A 22722-nucleotide genomic window follows, 5' to 3' on the forward strand; every position below is an offset into this window, starting at 1 on the left:
TGCACGTCTTATCTCCTCACACATAGTAGTAAATAAACACATCCTCTAGGATCGATATTTAAAAAATATTTTTACATGAAGTATATTCTTAAGTGAAACTGACTTTTTTAACTGGGAGTACATAGTAGTGAAGAATAAAGTGCACTTTGGTGCCACTGCCTTGATTTATGCTAAGTTTTACCAACCATTGCTTTTGTACCATTCGTGAAAATATTAACACAGTTGACCCAAGATGAACAAGCAGAGGAATTTTCAAAACTCTGATTATTTCAGTACCACTTGTATTTCTCAGGCATTGACATAAGAAAATAACATCTTCTTGAATGATTAGTTGGTAATGACACTAGGTGAATACAAATAAAATTAGTTCTGCTACATCAGGTTCATTTATTTATAAGGCAAAAATATAATTCAGTAGACAAGATATTAAATCACTCTTTATGTTTTCAATTAAATTTTTAAATTAGTAAATGTTTGTATTATTGGAAATTGTCAGTGCCATAATTTCTTTTATGGACCATCCATCTACCAGGCACCCAGCAATGTCAGCCATATAAGGTTTTACTGACCTCTTAGCTATTGTGTGTACTTCAGTAACCAATGCAGTATCATAACGTAGCCTGTGAAATGCTTGAACAGCTTTTTCCCCCCACTTTGGAAAGTTACAAAACACCACACCTATATTTAAATTTTCAGTTCTTTTGTTTTAAGTTGTGAATAATTGGTCTCAAAATGATGCTTGGACCACACTGCTATTTAGAAATGTTCTGTTGCAGAAGACACAATAAGGTAAATTATCAACATTTATAAATCCTATTGAAAGATAGTTTTAATTATATTTCATTTTATGAAACAAAACAAGAAATTGGTTTCACCCAGTTCCTTTGAGGTGATTCTTTTCTTTGTTGAGTCAGAAAATTCTAACACTTTTCATCTTTTCCAGCATCTTCAAGGTAAACAAGGAAGCTCTGTGTTGAGAAATATATTTTTATTTTGCTAAAATATACATAATATAGAAGTTACCATTTTTAAGTATACAGTTCAGTGGCATTAAGTACATTCACATTGTTGTACAACTGTCACAACTGTCTGTATCCATAATATTGTTATCATCTTATACTGAAACTCTGTGTCCCTTAAATAACTCCCTATTCCTAAGTAATAATCTATACTTAAATATGAAAAATTTAAACTTTTAGAGTAAAATATGATTAATTTATAAAATGAGTTTAATATCAAATTAAGATTTTTTTAAGTTTCTGGAGAAAATTCTTTAAAACCACAGATCTATAAGGTGTACCTATTGTTGTTATGTTTCCCTGTGGATTACAAGGAAAATTTTAGGCTTTCAAAATAACTACTTATTGAATGATAATGAGGTTTTAGCAGGTATAGCAAGTATAATCAAAGAAAAGTAACAAGAACCCAGTAAAAGTACAAAGAACAAGCTGGGTTAATCTCCGAAAATGTTCATATTTATACCCTAATTTTATTATATCAGGAATTATAGAAAACACAAGAATACACATACACACAGAGTACGGACATCATAATATAGCAAGTAGCCTCTGGGAAACCCTGCTGTACATTCAAAAGAGAATGAGAGTATAGTAGGCAAATAATATCTTAATATTTTAAGATCATATTGATTTTGATCTTTAAGGTCCCTGGGCCACACTTTTAACAACTGCTGCCCTAGAGCAACCACATAAGGAAATAAAACAAAACAAAACAAAAAAGTATGGTTAAAAATCCAACAGACACATTAAAACGGAATTTTTAAAAATATTCAAATAACTCAAGAGAATACAGGAAATGATGGGTAGAGAAATAACAAAAAACAGTGACAACAAAACATATGAGGGGCAAATACAAAATGAATACTAAAATGTAAGATCTCAGTCCAAATATCATTAATTATATTAAATGTTAACAGACTAAACACTCCTGTTTAAAGGTAAAGACTGTCAAGATGAGTTTAAAGAAACAAGACCGATCTATACGCTGGCTTCCAGAATACTTCGAATGTAAAGACAAATATAAATAGACAATAAATATGTGGAAACTAATGCACTATGCATTCAGTCAGCATAAGAATGCACCTTTATTTAGGATGTAGGTCAAGTTTATTGCATACTAGTAATAAGCGAATCAGATCACATTGTTTTTTCACTTAAATCCTCCAGTGATTGCTCATTTTAGTAAGCAAGAAATACATACTCCTTACCTTGACTTTCAAGAGCTGATAGGATCTGCCTATCCTAGGATCTTTCCTCTCTAGTTTCATTTTCTCCCCTCTGCCTCAACCACACCATTTTTTTTTTCTTGTCCCTCAAACAAGATGAGTTCATTTTGCCCATGGATTTTGTTCCAGCTGCCAGCAAAAATCTCCCTTTAGACTATTAAGTATAGAATTTGGAGTAGCTCTTTTCTTCTCATATTTCCAGGTATCAGCTCAAAAGCCACCTCCTCAGGAAAGCCTTCTCTGACCACTCTATCAAAATAATTCTTCATTTCTCCTTGTTTTCTCTTTATCATATACATCATACTACAACTCATTTTCTTCATGTCTGTTATCACTACTGGAAACCATCTTATTTTATCTGCTAACTATTAATTATAAATTCCATGAGAACAGAGATTATGAAGAAGGCACTTTAATATCAGATAAAATAGACTTCAAGACAAAGAGTATTTCCAGATATAAAAAGGTACCTTTTTCAGGAAGCAAAAAATATTATCAAATATAAAGCGGTACATTTCATAAAGGAGACATAAAAACCACAAATGTGTACATTAAGCCAAAATAGTAAGAAATAAAGGGGTGGGAAGGCCTTACCAAATAGTTAGAAATAAAGGGCAAAAATAATCTCCACAATCATAGAGATTTTAATGCACATTTTAAGCCATCAATAAAACAAAAAAATAAGTAGACGTAGAAATTGGAACAGCACCGTCAACAACCATTGAGATCATTGACTCTCAATAACTGGAGAATACTTATTTCCTTTCAACTGAGCATGGAAATGGTTATCAAAATAAACCGTAAATGGACCATAAGACAAGTAAGTATCAATACAATTAAAAGATTGTAATCAGCAAGTTATCTCTGGGTCCAATGCAATTAAGTATCAATAACATTATGATATCTAAAACTATTCAAATATTTGGAAATTATACAGCATAATTTCAAATAATCCATGTGAAAAAGAAGAAATCACAAGGGAAATTAGAAAATATTCCAAATTGAAAGATAATGAAATGCAATATACAAAATTTGTGGGAAAAGTGTAACTTTAAAATTGCTCTATTATAAAAGAAAAAAAAATATTAGATCAGGAAAAAATAGCAAAAAATTTTTAAAAGAAGTAAGCTCAACATAAGTAGAAGGGGTGAAATAATAAATAGAAATCAATGAAACAGGAAATAAACAACAGATAAATTAAAGCCAAAAGTTAATTCTTTGAATATGTTAATAAATTTGATGTGCAGAACAAAGCAGAATGAAAATACAAATTACCAATACCATGAGTGAAAGAGTGATTATCATAGATCTTAGAGACATTAGAAGCAAAAAGAGAAAATATTATAAACAACTCTGTGAGTAAATTTGACAATTTAGATGAAATAGAAAAATTTCTTTAAAAATAAAAGTTGATAGAAGATAAAGCACAAAATCTGAAGAGTGCTTTATTTTAAAAATTTGAATTTGTTAGCAGACATTTTCCTCAAAACTCCAGGCCCAGATGATTTCATTAATTCTATCAAATATTTAAAGAAGAAATAACATCAATATATACAAACTTTTGAAAATAGAGGAGGAAGGGCAGTTCCTAATGTGTTTTATTTATAAGAAAAGCATTACTCTGATACAAAAATTTGACAGTTATTACAAAATGGGCAAAAAGTACAAACTTGGTATCCCTTACACTTAAAAGACACAGAATCTAAGCAACATATAAAAAGGATAATGCATCATGACTAAGAAGAATTTCTCCCTGGAATGCAACATTGGTTCAACATTTTAAAGATCAATCAACATAATACAAAGGAGAAAAATAATCATTTGAATAGATGTAGAATACACATTTGACAAAATTTAGCACCCTTCATGATTAAAAAACAAAACTCTCAAATGATAAGGAATAGAAGGAATGTTCCTCAATCTAATAAAAGACAAGTATAAAAAAACAATTAGTATCATAGTTAAAGTACTGAATGTGTTGTCCCTAAGGTTGGGAACAAAGCAAAGGTGTCTACTCTTGCCATTTCTATTTAATACTCCAGTGGAGAAAAAAGAAACAAAAGGTATAAAATTAAGAAGTAAAACTGTCTCTGATTGCAGATAACATGATTGTTTATGTAGGATATCTTAAGGACTCTACTAAACTACAAGAACTAATAAGTGAATTAAAGAAGTTCTCAGGATACAAGATCAAAATATAAAATTACATTGTATTTTTATATATACTAGATGCAATCAATTAAAAATGAGATTCAGTAAACAACTCCATTTACAATAGTACCAAAAACAAAATACTTAGGAATAAATTTTCCAAAAACACAGGCTGTACCTTTATATTGAAAACTACAAAATACTGCTAAGAGAAATTAAAGACCCAATATCATGAAAACCATTGTTCATGCTGGGGAGTTGCAGTATTATTAAGATGGCAGTTCTTCCTAAAATGATCTATAGATACAATGTAATCCCAACCATAATTTTACAAAGAAGTTTTTAAAATAGAAGTTGACAAGCTGACTCTAAAATTTACATGAAAATGCAAAGGACCTAAAATACTTTAAAAATAGTGCTTTCCAATAGAACTTTCTGCAATGATGAAAACATCTTTACATCTTGGGTTTAGATAAAGATTTCTGAGGTCATAGCAGATAATAAAAAAAGAATAAATTAGAAATAATTAAAATTTAAAATATCTCATCAAAAGTCAAGATTAAGAAAATCAAAGGCAAGCCACAAACATCAAGCAAATATCTAAGGGACTCATTTCCAGCTTATACAGAGATCTCAATACATAAAAATACAACCTAATAATAAAAAAAAGACAACCCAGTTCAGAAGTGGTAAAACTTATGAATAGATTCTTCATAAAGCAAATATGCAAATGGCCAACAAGCACAATATAATCAGTCATTGAGGAAATGCAAGTTAAACCCAAAATGTACTACTACACATCCGCCAGCATGGCTAAAATTAAGAAGAGTGACAACTCTAAATGTCTAAGATGTGAAGCAACTGGAACTCTAATATTTTGTTGGAAGTGTAAATTGTACATTCATTTTGGGAAAAAATCTGACACTTTCTTATACAGCTAAACTTTTATCAGTACCTACCATATGACCCAGCAATTCCACTCTTAGATATTTACCAAAAAATAAAAAGTAAATAAAAGTGAAAACATGTCCGCAAGATTTGTATAAGAATCTTCATAGAAATTATTTATCAACATGATATGGATAAATAGACTGTAATATAAACAAAATCACATAATTATACAGTGGAATTAGTGTAATTAACTGTCCTGGTTTGCCCAGGATTGAGAAGTTTTCTGAGATGTGGGACTTTCAGTGCTAAAATAACAACACTCTTGAGCAATCCAGGAGTTAGTCACCCTAATTATTCACCTCAGCAATACAAAGACCTAACTACTGATGCATCCAACAACATGGATGAATTTCAAAACATTGTGCTAAGTGAATGAAACCTACCAAATATTTTGTATTCTATGGTTTCATTTATATGAAGTTCTAGAGTAGGCAGAACTATGTTGTGGTAAAAACAAAAGCAGGAGAGTATTTGTGTCTGGGGTTTGGGGTAGGGTGTGAGGGAACTTTCTGGAATAATGGTAACGTTCTCTATTTTGGTAGAGATTAGGGTTAAACCGGTGTACACATTTCTCAAAACTCAAATGGTCAGTTGAGGTTTCTGTCTCTGCATTCAAAAAGCACTTGTAAACAAATATTGAACTCTAGTTGATGATAAGAGAACAGGTGTTAATGATATGTGTACTGGAGTGAGTTTAACTCTACTTGTCAAGTATGGAATTTTTTTAAAATGCTATATTAATGTCAGAGATGCAAGAAGGCAAAATTATTCTTTGAGGATTGCTCCTGAGTAGAATTGTTTGTTATCACTGTTCATTTAGGAAGATTTTCTTTAACTTCTGACAACACTTTCCATGTTGATGGGTCCTTATTTTTTGTTTTGTAGTTCTCTATTTTGCAGGAATTTTACTTTGTTTACTAAATCAATGAGCTTCTTTTATTGTTATATGTATGTAGTTTGGCTGCAATTTTGTTTCATTAACTGCTTTCGTATTACTGATTCTTTGCTCTTTTCTCACTTTTTTTGAAGTGTTTACAGTATTTACAAGTATAAGCAGAGTCTCTCATATTATGTCTTTTTAGCAGTCATTTTATTTCTTAAAGCAGTGACTATAAAATATGTGGGTATTTTAAAGGATGGTAATGCTGAGGACATTCTAACTTTTCTTGTTACCTGACTTTAATAATGTAGTACTTTTAAAATTAGATCATGATTGGTTTTAGTTTAGCAATTTTATTAACTGTTTTGGGATTCACAAAAATTAAAATGCACATTGTAAAAATTTTAGCCTGGGTTTATAAAAATTTTAATATTGCTAGGGCTTTAGTTCTTTTCACATACGCTTTTTGTTATGGTAGTTGGTGAGATCAGAGAAGGTACTCTGTTACTATTTCAACATCTTTTAAGCTATCTTTCATCTTTTAGTTCTTTTTCTTCTTACACCTCTAAAATGTAATGGTCTTATAAGGAAGTTATTTATAATAATCGTTCTTCATCCTACCAAACCCACTGCAACCTTCTAATCACATTTTTAATAAACTGTTTCTATCCTGAAATTAATAGAAGGTTTAACCTACACACATAACTTTAAAAATTCAATGTCATTACCCTAATTGTAATAGAAAGGAGAAATAAAAATAACTAAATATCTTAATATGTAAATTTTGGGGCATAATGTAGTACTCACCTGTTTGTATCTATATGTAGAAAATGTGAATGGAATCACTACAAATGCAGGCTGTTACATGTGTATTGCATTGGTGCCTTACTTACCACAAACAGTATGTATCGCTGAAATTCCATGATTCTGAAATATTTGACAATTCTTGACAAAATTCTGAACAAAATACAAATTGCCCTTAATTTACATGTTATATGTGTTTCTGGAAATGTTGGTATCTATTTAAACAATGCAAACATAAACTTTGTTTATATGTACAATATAACAGAATTAGGTTTTGGCTCAGATCATTATAAAGAGGTTTTTCATCTTTGTAAATGTTTAGGAGGACATTGGAAAGTATGAAAGTCATCTAGCACCGCTGGCCCATAGGTGCTAATTGCCCCTTAATCATTGTCACAACCAAAACACAATCTTCCAAGACACCTGATCTTTTGCAATGTATCTTTTTGTCAATTGTGTCACTTCTCAGAATAATGTTTTTAATGCATAAGATAATAGGATTACAAAATAAACCAATTGTATTTAAATACAGACCCCAGGTTAAGATTCCTGCAATAGTTGATACCACACCCCTCTCCAATATACACACTCCAGTTGAGAACCACTAAGTTATAAGAGCTCTCTATATTTGGGGAATCGGTGAAAAGCCTTAGTATTTTGGATTTGAAAGTACTCTTGGTGCCTATATCATTTTGTCTTCAGCATAATGGTATCAATAGGGGATTAATATAAATTAATGGAATCTAAGAGAATGAAGCAAGTAGCATAGGAGCTGTATTTCTGTTCTAATTTTCTATCTTGTTGGAAAGTAAGTGTGTCAAATGGACTAATGCTTCTTCTATTCCCCATTCTTTTCTCATTATGACTAAACTACCTCTCTGATTAATAACAATCATAGCTCAGATCTTTTGTCAACTTGTTTATTCATATATTACTTAAGGGAGTGAGGTCACTGTGGTAGAAAAAATCCTCCTCCACAAGCCATTGGGCAAGGTGGCAAAGAACTTATATGCATTAATAAGGTAGTGTAATAGTAGGAATTGTAAAGCAAGTTAATAAAGAGTTTATTTTAATAGGTACTCATTCAATGTTTTCTAGGCATGCTTTGCCACAGGTGGTTATACTATTGTAGGTAGGTGATTAGCTTGTCATGACAAATGTGCAGAGTATTGTAATGATTATTTTTATTTCTTTTAGGGTATGTCTCTGTGCCAGACTGTTGTCGTAGGCTCTGTAGTCATTCTTCTCTATTCTTCACGAGCATGCTATAATTTGGTGGTGATCACCGTATCTCAGGATACATTAGAAAGTCCATTTAATTATGGCTGGGATAATCTTTCAGATAAGGTAAGTACCTACCATGTATTGCCAATCTAACAAAAGAGTAATGCAGTTAGCCTTAAGTAGAAAAACATTTTAAGTTACTTGCGAACACTTTCATGGCATCTCTAACTGCTATCAATAACCATACTTAAAATTCAATGTTTAAAAATCCTCATTTACATCTAGCACTTGAAAATATTCTTCAGAGAGAACTCCCAAAGGAATATTTGTCTTTCTTTTTGTAAGTAATACTAATAGCCATAAATCTATCGGTCATAAATGTATTTTACTAATTTTAAAAGGATAGTATTTAAATATCTATAGATAAATTATTGCCTGTCATTAGCTACTGGATATGGGTATGTCTTTAATTTATTAGAATAAAATTAATTCTCTCTTACCCAAGAAGTACATATAACCTAAGTACTTTGATCACTTTTAGATGTTTAAGTAATGACTTTTCTGAAAATCTGGCATTATCAATCAGGCTTGATAATGAGAGTGCATTCATAGTTCCTTGGTTGCCAGGTGTTTGGTATAGTAATTCCCAGTACTCTAGCTATGCATATTTAGCCTTCCATCGTTCTCCATACCCTTTCTGAAAGTGCATTTTGACATACTACATGTCATATCTTTATATTAATATAACTTTGTATTGAATTTAAGGAATCCTGGAATCCCCTTATGTCAGAATTTTAGTTACCTTTCTATGGAGAAGGAATTTTCAATGTGACATTCTCTTCACTCTCTTTCCCACTCCTCTTTCGCTACATCTAGTAGAGTAGAAACAAATTCAATATACAGTTTAGGCCAAAGCATATTTTTAAGTAACAGAAAAGCTGAATAACTTACATGTTACATTCTCTAAGGTGTGACTCTGCGTAAGTGCTATTTGCCTATGGAACAGCTGGAACAAGTGGTCTATTTTATAACCCTCTTGCAACTATGGAGACTAAAAATGAGATCACTCCATATTATCCAGATTTTAAAGATATTTTCAAAAATTGATGCATTAACAGTTAATAGATTTTTCTTCTACTTAACATCAGTGCATTTTTATATCATTTTGATAAATATCATTACATAAGAAACCACAAAATACAGAAAATAGAAGTTTTATGTGTTTGTAGTTGATATATTTTAACTTACCCTACCTGAAGCAAGTTCATTGTGAAGGGCGACTGCTTATACATAAAACAGATTTCAGAATTGCTCTGCCATACTCTACTTTGCAGGCACATATACAAGACGTAAGTGGAGAAGAGTATATAGTATTCGGAATGGTCCTCTTTCTGTGGGAACATGTGCCAGCATGGTCGGTGGTACTGTTTTTCCGGGCACAGAGATTAAACCAGAATTTGGTAAGATATAATATTCCCTAATGTCTCTTCTTATTTTTAAAAATAATGGAACATTTATATTGATTTTCTATTTTTGGCAAAGTTTAAGACTATAAAGCATTACATAATAGATCCCAGCCTCCTGTCTTAGTTGAAAAGTACATCTTCAGACCCTGTCTGGCGAGTTCAGTTGATTTTAGTGTCATCCCAATGCACCAAGGTTGCGGGTTTGATTCCCTGTCAAGGCTCATACAAGAGCCAACCCATGAATACATAAATAAGTGAAACAAAAAACAGTGTTTCTCTCCCCATCCCTCTCTCTAAAATCAATAAATAAAAAGTTGTTTTAAAAAAGTATATCTTCATATGCTATCTAATACTTTTTTTCACAGGCACCTGCTGGCATGATAAATAATCACAGTTATAGTTCCAGAGCTTACTTTTTTGACAATCCAAGACGATATGATAGTGATGATGACCTGCCAAGACTGGGAAGTTCAAGAGAAGGAAGGTAGATGAACTGAATTAGTACTGAAATAGGTTTAAAAAAAAAAAATCTAAGCTTTAATCCAAACATGAAAAAGGTGATTTGGTGATATGTATCAATATATAAAATCATTTAATATTGAAGCTTAGAGCAGTAGATGTTAAACCCATGATGGGACCTGTACTATAAAGAACTATAATTGGACCCTAAGCCTTTGAGGATAAAATGGTGCCAATTCATTTCAGGATCCCTTACTGGTTTGAAGCAGGGCAGCATTGGTCAGCAGGAAGAAATACTGTTATAGTGGTTATTATGTTTCCTTATCTATAGTGCTATCCAAAATCCACAGAGACACCCTAGATAAAACTCTTGGGAATCTTAGATGCCATAGGAAATCTTTTTGTGACCTTCTTATTCTAAAATCATTGCAAATCTATACCATTAGCTATGTATCAGGGCAAAATGAAAGCCTTAATATACACCTACAGCTTGATAGAGCATTTTCTATAATCATTACTTCATCGGGACAAGTTACTTAACCCAACTTTTATAGCCTGTTTTTAATCTGTAAAATAGGAATAATAGAACCTATAGGACTGTTACGAAGATTAAATGTGTGTGTGTACGTATACATAATTCTACATGTGTATACCAAATGTCTTAGAATAGAGCCTAGTATATAATATTCACTATTATTACTATCTGATAATCAAGTTCTAGTTCTGAGTGATATTTATTCATTCTTTTGTAATATATGATATAGAATCAAAGGTATTAGATAAAAATTAAATTTTTAAAGTCATTATGTTATTTCAATATTTGATACTATTATAAAATTCATTGAAAACTAAAAATGCCAATGTAAACTATATTATATACTGATCACAGTCCTATGACTTTTTTTGTTGCAGTTTATCAAATTCACAAGGGTTGGGCTGGTATGGCACCATGACAGGGTGTGGCAGCAACAGTTATACGGTTTCTCCCCACCTGAATGGACCTATGACAGATACTGCTCCTTTGCTCTTTACTTGTAGTAGTTTAGATTTGAACAATCACCGTGGCTTATATGTAACACCACAAAACTGACAGCATTACCAAGTTGTGATTCTTCAATTGTTTTTCATGAATGTGTATATTCAACATGCTTAAATGCCATCTACATAAACATTCCATTATCTTTTGCAACTGAAAACAACACCTGGAAATCTGGCTGTGTTCAGCAAAGGACATGGCTATTACTTTGATCTCTTCATAGTAAAATGAAGTTAAGTGGAACATTTGGAGTGGGAGAAAAGAGAGATTAGATCTTCAGGCACTTGATGGCCTCCATACATCTTGACTTTGGAACATCAAATGCATATTTGCATATTTGCACTTTTATCTTTGTTCTGGAGAGTACACTGCAGTCCCCAAAGTCATAACTCCAGTGTTCACCCTGGGATATTATATTGTTCGACAAATTAGGAGGCAATTTGCCTATTAAAATTAAAGCCTGTATATTCAGTGGTGTACTCTACATGAAATTCTCACCCAATAAAAATTTTAGTGTGAAAATTGCACAGAATTAAGGCATTAAAATGTATTATTCTTTTTTAAAATATACTAAAAAATATGTAACCATTGAAGATACTTCTTTTAAGCATGATCATAAAATACCACCTGAAATTATTCAAACAATCATTTTTTAAATGATAGTAGTAAACCTTTACAGTGATGAGCAGCAGTGTTCTTTGGAAAGCCACAGTTATTTCTTCAAACAGAAATTGTGCCAGTGAAAATTATGTGGCTACTTTGAGTAGAACTGGTCAAGTAGTTATTTTGTATGACTAAGATATATATAGTAGTTTAAGCATGATTCTTCAAGAAAGCAATAGTGGTTTTTGCATAGGGAGGTTTCGGTAGAAACTTCTTGGGACTAAACAAGTTTTCAGATGCATTTAAGAATTATTCACAAAATATACAATTCTAATTTAAAACATGAATACATTTTCAAAAGCATTTGATTTAGCTGAAACAAGATATAGCTGATTTTACCTAAAAATCAGGATTGTCCTCAGGTAAATTAAATCACGATACATAATAGCAGTGAACTCAAGTGCAATACTTTGTAAGACATAAGACCTCCTTTAGTTTTCACATTTTTATATCTTGTATATGGGCAAAGCCAAATTTAATTTAAGTTAATTCCAGCACTAGATAAATAAGCAAACTGATATGAACTAAGTAGGTACGTATAAAACCTGTAGTTAACAATATTGGGATACTTTTTGAATTACATTAAAACTATCTTGAATGTCCTATCCCAAATCTAAAAAAAATATATGGTAGACTAAGTTAACAGAGAATTTTAAAATGCACTTTCTACCAGTGTCCATATTGAAAAAAGGAGATGCTGAATACCTCAAGATGCCAAGGGAACAGGCAACATTGGGAAACTGTCACAACATACTAACTTTATACAATTGTCTGCTGATCTGTTTCTTCAGAACTAGAACTAATACAACTGTATTTTTATGTCTCCTACTTTGATTAGAAAGTTATGTTTTATTTCTACCTTTGCTTAAAATACCTTTCAACTTTTAAAATAATTGATGCAGTAACTTCACAAAAGTATAACGGTAGGGGAAACCCCCAAAAATAAATTAAAATTTTAATGCTTTCCATCTTTTGGGAGGCTGGTACACAGCCAAAGAAATTTCTTCTTTTTATCAAAGAAAATGACTTTGAATTCAATCAGAAGCATAAATCTATAGTTATGTTTCCTAGGTTTGTTGACAAGGTCTCTTATTGTAACACAATCATTTAAAAATTTATAGTAGAGTTAACCTTGGTATTTACATGACAGTACATTATGCACCTGAGTATATTATTACAACTTCAGTTATTAGATTTCTTTTGAGAATGCTATTTATTTTCCTAATAATGTTAGGTATCTAATTATCTAAAGCTATCTGAAAAGATGTGCTGTCTTATTAATCCTTGGGTTCAAATGAAGTAATTTTGTTTTTTAGTGAGGCTTCCCTAGGTAATGTTCCTATTTGACCAGATAAGCAAAGATTACTTTTTAAAAAATAGTTCAGATAAAATAAACTTGGTTCTTTCAGCTGCATTAGTTGATTCTTTCAAATATGAGATTTATCAATTCATTCTTATCACAGACTAGGATACCTGAGTTCTTACATTTGTCTCTTTATACACATCTCCCACAATACATCACCAAAGACAAAGAAAAATAAGCTTCTGGCCCAGTTTTTGCTTGAAAATTCCAAAGCACTAGGAGCACTTTAAGTTTGGTCTTGAAAGGAGTTGTTCATAAAATCAAAGGGCTACCGATTCCCTGTTCATCCTGCACTGAAGCACATGATGACAATTTCAAACCTTCCTTTTTGGTTTATTAAATAGAATACTGCATTTCATTGCTTAAGTATGTAATTAATTCTACAGTGATTAGCAGTACTTGTTCTTATCATTTCATTTGGGTGGCCATTAACTTTGAAACTCTTAACACTCGTTATAGTTGGTTGTAGTTTTACGAACGATGTAATTTATAGCTAGTGGCTTTTTTTTATGCATAGCTGACTTTTTTATTGTTTAACAGTATTTCTCAGCTATATAATCAGTTTCAAACTGGTAAAAATATAGCTGTGGCCAATGAATGTATTTATTTGTTGTTTCACTAAATTGTAACGAAACACTCCTGTTAAAATAAAAGTGTTTGTGCTTTTATTTGGAGGTCTGGTTTGTCTTAATCTCTCTTAATGAACTATGCCAAATGAATTTCTGTTATAAGGATAAGAACCCTAGTGCTACCAAAGAAAAAAGAGGAATTGCAAATGATAGTCTGCTGTTAGTGAGTTTATAAATTACACTTAGTCATCATGTATTTTGGTACTATACACTAATTTTATAGGAACTGCTGTATGCTTTAATTTAAAATACCAACAGATATTAGATAATATTAAGATAAGAAAAATCCTTGTATGAAATAACTTACAACATCTTGCTCTTTTCCCTTAGAATCTTAAATAGGAATAAATTTATCTGGCCCATAATCTTGGATAGCTTTTCTTTGATTATTCAAGAAATTCCTCACTGATGTTACCTTTTCCCTGAAAGAGGAGGTCTTACTATTTTTTCATAACCTGCCAAAAACACATCAAATTTTTATTTCAGGATGTTTATTGACTTCCTAAAGTCCATAAACCTTTGGGAGTCTACTGACTGTTGCTGTAAATAATATTTGGAGTGAAAGTATTATCTCTAATAGAATAAAGTCATTTTAAAAGCAATTTATTCAACAAACATTTATTAAGTGTTTGTATGTAGAAAACTTTACTGTGGAAACACAACAATGGATCAAGTGCCTTTTCCTGCCCTTAAGGAGCTCACATTCTAGTAAGGAGGCTTAAAAAAACAAAAATAATACAATACATTAAGTGACACAATAGAGGTAGGTTGTAATTACAGTGGTAACACAAAGAAGTTTATGGTCCTCCTTGACTGCAACAAGGGAGATTTCAAAGGTGATGCTTTATGCTGGGCCTCCAAAGAAACATAGAAATTTTCCAAGTAGGGAAGGATAGCTAGGGCACTTGATGCAAAGTGAACAGCATGCACCCAGGTGTGGCAGGCTGACCATGGTGCATTTGAAGAACTCTAAATCCATTTCATCAGAACATGGGGATTGGAGGGAAGTGGGATTGGGAGACCACATCAGAGAACTTTGTTAGAGTGCTTCTAGAAAACCCACTCTGGTAGCATTGTGGAGCAAAATAGAGGAGACAAGCTGCATATAAGCAGACAGGTTAGTGTAGTTAAGAGCAATGACTATGGAAAGAGAGAGATGTATCAGAGATATGGAGATCAAATCCATAGCTCTTAGACACTGATTGGTTAGGAGGAAGATGGAGGAGAGGAGTGAGCCTAGAGAATTTAGATGATAATGGTTCTGAATTTAACCAGAGTTAAGGAACATAGGCAGAAGAGTAGATTTGGGGGAGAATGATTCCAAGTCAAGATATGTAGTAGACAGGTGGATGGAGAAGTCTGGGCTAAAGATAAGGATTTGGAAATCATTGAACTGGAATTATCCAAGAGTTAGAAGTGGTGGTGATTAAGAGAGCAAGAAGAAAAGCCTGAGGAATAACATTTAAGGCATAAATGAAAAGAGGCTAAAAAGGAGGCATCCAGGATTAAGTGAAGAAATATAAGGAAATCGGGGTTTAAAAAAAGAGATTTTTAAAGAAACTATCAAGTGTCAAATGCAGAAAAAAGTCAAGTGAGAAATGCCTTGTGAACTGAACTGTGAATTTAGAACTGGGGTTTTAGACTTCAAAGACAGATTGTTAACAACAATCTCTGAGGAGTCAAAAGCCAGATTTTAGTTAAGGGGTAAGTGGAAGGTGACAAAGTGAAGATAGGATTATTCTTTCAAAAAAAAAAAAAATTTGCCTGTTAAAAAAAGGGGATGCGGTATGAGAGAGGTATACAGAAAAATTACTGTTTAAATCCATAAACTTTTATATGTGGTGATTATTTCATAGTCCTTTGAGTCTCCAAGAATATTGACTTAACCAGTAGGTTAATGTCTTTCTTTTCCTCTCCTATTCAAATAAGGGGGGGGGGGGGAGGAAAATACAACACATGTTGTTAAACTTAGCTCAGTGATTATTCATTTAAAATTACTGAATGCATATTCATACATTCATTCAACAAATATTTATTGGATACCCACTGTGTGGTTGGCACTATACCAGACCTTGGGGATACAGAAAACAAAAAGTATACAGCAGTGTAAAATAGCATTTCTAAACCATTATATAAATAAACCCTGCTTTATCAACAATGTGACATCTCAACATAGTTTACCTCTTAAGACATATAAAGAGGCACATAATTTTGAGGTATATAGTTTCCTTTTTTCTCTACAGTTACCATGTGATATAAATTCCTAAACCCCTTCAAATATTTTTATCATTGAAGAGCTTCCACTAATGAAACCTCCTCAAATTATAGTTTAGTTTTAAGGAGAAAAAGGAAATAAATACAAAAAAAAAAATTACATAACACTATGAGTTCACTGATCAAACATTAAAAAAGGGCAAAAAAACTCAAAAAGAACATAATATTGAAACTTGAAATGTTTACTTATTCTAAGCTTTATTGTATTATAGCTCCAGATTTTTTTCTGAAAAAAATTATTTTAAATAAATTATTCAGTATTACACACTAAAGTATATACGGTTGAAAGGTCATGATTCCTGGAACTGACTTTTAAATGATTGAGGAAAAACTACTGTGTATATATACAGAGAGAGCATGAAAGGTAAAGCAAATATGAACAATTAGTGAATCTGGATAAGAGTGCTTTGTACTATCCTGAAAACTTTTTTGTAAATTTGAAATAATATAAAAATAAAAAATGTATCCCAAATTTTATTCGGTATTAGGTAAAATATTATGAGAATAAATATATAAATCTATATTCAACTTTTCACAATGTATAGAAATCCCCTATATCTTTCAGTTGTCACTGTATCTTTCTACAAACCTAAACAAGCCAATAAAAATAGTAATATAATCCTAAAAGTGATTTTCTTTCATACCAACATATCTTAGGGTTGCCACATAAGACACAGGACTAGCAGTTAAATTTGAATTGTAATAAGAAATTTTTGGCATAAGTATTTCCCAAATATTGCATGCAACAAACTTACATTAAAAACTATTTGTTTATCTGAAATTCAAACTTAACTGGTCATTCTGTATTTTTATTTACTATATCAGTTAAGTCTAAATGCATTGAAAATTTTTAGGCTGTTAATTATGGGTTATTCATGAACCTCCTTAGCATTTTTCTATTAAACACTTGTCACAATAGCCATAGTTTTATTTATATTACATCTTACATAAAACTTTAGTTTGAGAGACTTAAGACATCATGTACTTACTTTTACCATATATGAATTCAATAATCCTGATTTTATTCAATATTAAACTTTAAAATTTGTACCACATTACCAAAGTATAACTTTTACTCACAATATTATACATAGACTGAACACAATTAAAAAACGTTTACTTAAAACAATATAATTCTCCTTTTACAAAAGCAGCTTTATAAAATATTAGCCTTAACACCATCGTTATTATCATGCCTTAGAACAAAATTCCACTCTTTGACCTCCATTGTCCAGAGATAGGCATATTTCATCTTGTTTTCTTTAATGAACATTTTGTAACAAGTTCCTGAAGTTTTCTAATTCTTTCACACTTGTAGAAATTCTGTAACCAAAAGAAATTTCACTCAGTAACTATCTGAGATATTTTCTAAGTTATTCACTTTGCATTTTTAGAGCACAGAAAAATATTTTAATTTATTTCAACAAATTTAAAGGTGCATAAATCATGTAATCTATTTTGATGAACTTTAGTTTTTAACTTGATGTGGTAAAATAAGATAGCATTGCCCAGAGATTTGTTATCTTTAAGTATTCATAACTTAGTATTAAAGTTTTAAATTACAGAACTACAAAGTAAAAAAATGTTAAAATACTTAGGAATTTTAAGTATTCATAAGTATATTCATATGCCTAGTATTTAAAATACAAAGTACATAAGCACTAAAATATACACTTTAAATATGCATAAGTATATGAATACTGAAAACTAATCAATATATCGTATCTAGTAAATAAACAAATACCCAAAGCTTTTGAATTTAAAGAATGAGAATAGTAAACATGTGATCAAATTGTTTTCACTAATTTTTACAAAAAGTAAAGTTTATCCTTTAGTTCAAGTGTAGTTTAGCTCTGCTCTCCACCACGAAAAAAGTAGCAGAGTACTCAATGAAATAATTGTCAAGCTTCTGTGTACTAAAGAATAATTTTGAAGGTCAAGTATTTCAAACCCAAAATATTAAATCATAATTGTTAGTCCTTAGATAATACTAGTTTTTATACAGTTCAGCGTTCTTACATATGACAGGCCAGAAGGAAATGCATCTGTGCTTAAATTTTATACTGTAAGTGGTGTTTTTTTCAAGTTTATCTTCCAGTCATTTTAATGAAATTATTTTTTAAAGAATTATTAACCTTTTTTTACATAATGGTGAATTCACAAAGAAATTTTACAAGTACATCTATATTAAACAATCCGTGTTTTTCCAGGACCTTTAAAAAATATTTGGGCAATGCAGAAAACTGCTTTTAAATAATTAGAAAAATATATACAAATTCAGTAAGATGAATACTGAAGTCCAATCAGTAAATTAATCATGATTATAAAATTCAATAAATAAAAATAAAGAATATCATGTAATGACTATGTCTACATACTTATAGTAGTTCATAAGATCATAAAATTCTATAGTGAGATAATTTTACCATAAAGGATATTCCTCACCCAGTTTTATCTGCGTACACATGTTGCATTACACTTGACTAGCAGGAACAATTTCAATACATTTAGACTAACCTTCCAAATGCATTAAATAATGATACTATTTCTTGTCTGGTTAGGTGGAATTCATAACTGGGTCCACTCTCTGGCATATTCGCTATCAGTTTCTCAGAAAACAATATCTTCAGAGCAGTACCCAAACCCTGAGTCTATAATAGAAATTAAAAAAAGAAAAATCAGAACATTCTCTGTGCAAAGAATAAATGAAATATAAAATTGAGATAGATTTGCTTACCTGAAGCTTTCCCCACAGTCTACATTTAAAACAACCAACACAATCCATAATTCTTGAAATATTTCTAAAATGCAGTCGAAATTCCTCCTAAAAAACAATTTAATAAAATTGTATTTTCTGAGTGCCTTCTATGAGATGTTCTGTTGAGTGTGATTATTAACTGTATGTCAATATCAGGAGATGGGGGACAGGGACTGGATGGCCTCATTTACCCCCCCCCCCCAAAAAAAGGGAGAAGGAGAGGGAGAGAGAGAAAAAATAAAAACCTTTGACTAATAATAGTTAAATTAAATCCCTCTTTCTGGTATTAATTAGGTAAAACAATCAGATATTATTATTTTTATTATTCAGAATTATACAGAATATAGTGAACATCCATGTACCCTTTACCAAGTTTTACAAAGAAACCATTACAAGTAAATTGAATATTCTGAATTTTTCCCTTTTATACTTTTAATAAATATGCATATATCTTTGATTACATTGTTTATAATAGGGCAACAGGCATCCAGCTCATCCAAAAGCATTTCCTAATAAGGAGAAAAGAAGGGAAGCCAAGAACACATCCTTCATTTACTTCAAAGGTAATTATTAATTGATCCTCCAAGTGACTCCCTCTGTCCTGGACTTAAACTGGAATCAGTTTACGGTACCATAGGAAGGAAATTTAACATACATTTCAGATGGAACATCTGACCAATTATTGGGGGAGCATATAGTATTTAGTGTTTTCTCTCTTTTTTTAATGTAATAAACTACACACTGGGCTCAACCACAGGAAAACAGGACCAAAGATCTAAATATAGGAATATGTAAATAAGCAAAGACTGGAACCCACTATTCAAAGCAAACATCAGTTCACTCTAATTTTCTCAATTCAGTCCTTCCCCAGATGTTTCATTCAGGCTGAGACTGTGAAACAGCTGTAACATGTAAAAGATCTTTAATAGGATCCCAGATCTTATATCTTTTATTAATACAAACTTTCTGTTAATATAAAGGCCAAATTATTACTATTAGTTATTCCCATATGTTATCAATATTCTATATCATGTGTTTCTGTGCCTTTTGGGGTAAGCCCAGTAAGAGGTAATCCTAATTTTAAATCTACTTTTTAAAAAACATTTACCCAGTAACATTACTCATATTTACTCTTACGATTTTGGTGATTTGATTTGAGGTTTCCTTTAAACTTGTGCTTTGACTTTGAATCAAAGAAAAATCATACTTTGACACTTAGAGTAGTAAAATTACTCTAAAGTAGGTGTTCCCATGCTATGAGGAGTTGACCTATGAGAAACTTAATAGTTGTTATAAGAGCCTATAAAATCCATTTGTAGACAAGTATTGTGTATATACAGAATAAATAGCTCACATGTATGCATTATAAATTTCCAAATGATATAAATGATATAAAAACACAACTTTTACTTTTAAAATGTTACTAAATATAGAGTGACTTTTTGGCAATTATATTTTCACAATCAAGAGACATTTAAAATGCCACTTTCATGAGGAAAAGCCTTGAAAGTTTTTGACTTTAAGAGACTCATACTATGCTGTCACCTTGATTTCAGACTTCTGGCTTCCAGAACTGTGAGAGAATAAATTTCTGTTGTTTTAAGCTACCCCTCAACCAAAAAAAATTTTTAAAGGATGGAAGCCCCTGTAATAAAAGTTTGTGTTTGTTGTAGACACTGTCTAAATTCAGTATTTGAATCTATGTTTGTTCATTCAAATGCTTGAATGTGGCAGCTCTTGAGTAAATCTTTGTATGGCATATACCAGAGAGTAAGCATGGTTTCTTACAATAGCCAAAATAACAGTGGAAAATGAAAACCAAGCACAAGTGCTAAGGGAACTGACTGTGCTAGAACCAAGTTAATAAGCTAAAGGTTTACTAGCTCAGAACAGGTGAAATCCTTGTAACTTCTACGAATGAAAATCAATGTCCAATAACTTAAGTATATTCTAAAGTTATCTCAGGTTAAAAAATGTATGACCCTTAAAATAACCAGAACCTAAAATCACTTACAAATTTTCCTTGTTTATGTACAGTTTTTGATCAACATGTAAAATTATAGTCAGTGGGTAGAATAATCAAATATGCTGTGGTTATATACTGTAATTTATATTCAATGAAACCAACTGACCAAAAAAACAGTTCTCTTCCAATTCTCAAATGTTTTATAAAACTTTAAGTAAAATCATATTCTAGTTTGAACTGAACATTAAACAATCCTCTTTCGTGCAAGTCTTTTATTTCTAACCAAACACTGATAGAGTATAAAGGAGGCAAGATGAGATTTTTAAATGAACTTATCAATGTGACCATTCACATCCATGATGTTCACCATAAACTACTTTTATAAGAAAGTAAATCCCTAATATTAACAAGTTTTCTTATTTTTTTACCCTTTTCTTATAAAAGAATTCAGAAAAATTATGTGTTAAATATCATAATAGGACATCAAACTTGAGTGTTTTAGTTCTGATAAAATTAAAACATTGTGAGGAATATTTCTAATTTGCACAATATAAACAGAGTAAAAGCCACAACACTGTCCAATAAACCAGCAAGTACCCTAAAAATAAGGAAGATATTAAAATAGTTGGGGGGAAAAGTCTTATTACAGCATCCTCCCCTTCATTTCTAAGTTCCTGAAAGCTGTTTGGGAAGTTATATAAGCACTGAGTTATGTATTTCCAGCAAGAATGCTTTAAGTAGGAGGTAGGTAGGAGATCAAAAATAACTATTATCTAACAGCAAAAAAACTGAGTGCAAAAAGTATTTTGCTTGCAAGCTGCATAAAATCAGGTTCTTTCCTTACAGAAAGAAACAAAGACAGAAGACTGTTATAAATATTCTGATGAAATCAGATCAAGCCCAGTGTTCCTGAAGGCCACCTGCCTTTACTTACCAATAGCTTTATAACAGAGAACAGTAATATAATTTTACCCGAGTCCCCAAATAGGCTAGAAATCCCTTGCGGATAGAAGCTGTCTCTCCCTTTAATGAGAAAAATCATGCTCTCCACATTAGTAATCATTTAAAAAATCTTCCTAGTACTGTTTTATATTCCTAGTATTTTGATTCAAATAGACACAAAGATGGTGTTGTCTACGGCTATACCTCTATTAAGTGGCAAAGCAAATTATACACCTGAACTAATACAATGCTGTGTGTCATCTGTAATTGAAAAATTTTTTAAATAATATATAAACAAGCAAATCAATAAACAAAAAGAGGTGAGGCAAAACAAACACCAAACCCCATTATGTGGGGCATCAGGTCCCTGTTCTTCCCACAACTGCATGCTGGCATTCCTAAATGCCTTTAATTCCCATTGAATAATATGAGTGAAAAATAATGCACCCTGGCTGATGTGGTTCAGTAGATTGAGCATGGCCTACGAACCGAAGGGTTGTCAGTTTAATTCCTGGTGAGAGCACATGTGTGGGTTGCAGGCCAGGTGTCTGGTTGGCGGCATGCAGGAGGCAACCAACTGATAAATGTGTCTCTCTCACATCAATGTTTCTCTCCCTCTCTTTCTCCCTCCCTTCCCTCTCTCTAAAAAATAAAAATAAAATCTAAAAACATAACAACAACAATAAAAACCGCTATGCCCTCTCCCCTTTAATTCAACCAAAACTTATTTTTATAATTTTCTTCAACCAAAGATGGACTAGTACTTCCACTCATGTTCTAAATCCCTGTCCTTTAATTTATAACTTCTCTTTATTACCTGAGACCATCAATATGGAAGCCATCTATAGTGTGCAGTGGCACACAGATTTCAGTTGTTATTTTGAATATAACACAAACTAGATCATAAGTTG

General features: G+C 31.5%; 2 protein-coding genes across 2 annotated transcripts in view; one reads left to right on the plus strand and one right to left on the minus strand.

The window, feature by feature from the left end:
- The window catches only part of GPR137C (G protein-coupled receptor 137C), a 50359-nt gene extending 38611 nt beyond the window's left edge, over nucleotides 1-11748 (plus strand). The window contains exons 4-7 of the mRNA XM_090272048.1: nucleotides 8229-8378; nucleotides 9590-9715; nucleotides 10087-10205; nucleotides 11093-11748. Coding sequence (XP_090128174.1) covers nucleotides 8229-8378; nucleotides 9590-9715; nucleotides 10087-10205; nucleotides 11093-11270 — 573 coding nt within the window. The 3' untranslated portion in view covers nucleotides 11271-11748. The remainder of the gene's footprint in view (nucleotides 1-8228; nucleotides 8379-9589; nucleotides 9716-10086; nucleotides 10206-11092) is intronic.
- Nucleotides 11749-14458: 2710 nt separating this feature from the next.
- The window catches only part of ERO1A (endoplasmic reticulum oxidoreductase 1 alpha), a 37323-nt gene continuing 29059 nt past the window's right edge, over nucleotides 14459-22722 (minus strand). Inside the window, exons 14-16 of the mRNA XM_090270883.1 lie at nucleotides 18883-18969; nucleotides 18663-18796; nucleotides 14459-17468 (exon numbers count right to left, since the gene is read on the minus strand). Of these exons, the coding sequence (XP_090127009.1) occupies nucleotides 17408-17468; nucleotides 18663-18796; nucleotides 18883-18969 (282 nt within the window). The 3' untranslated portion in view covers nucleotides 14459-17407. The remainder of the gene's footprint in view (nucleotides 17469-18662; nucleotides 18797-18882; nucleotides 18970-22722) is intronic.

This window comes from Furipterus horrens, unplaced genomic scaffold (genome assembly GCF_987537825.1).
Source record: "Furipterus horrens unplaced genomic scaffold, mFurHor1.1.pri manual_scaffold_3, whole genome shotgun sequence".
Taxonomy (NCBI): Eukaryota; Metazoa; Chordata; class Mammalia; order Chiroptera; family Furipteridae; genus Furipterus; species Furipterus horrens.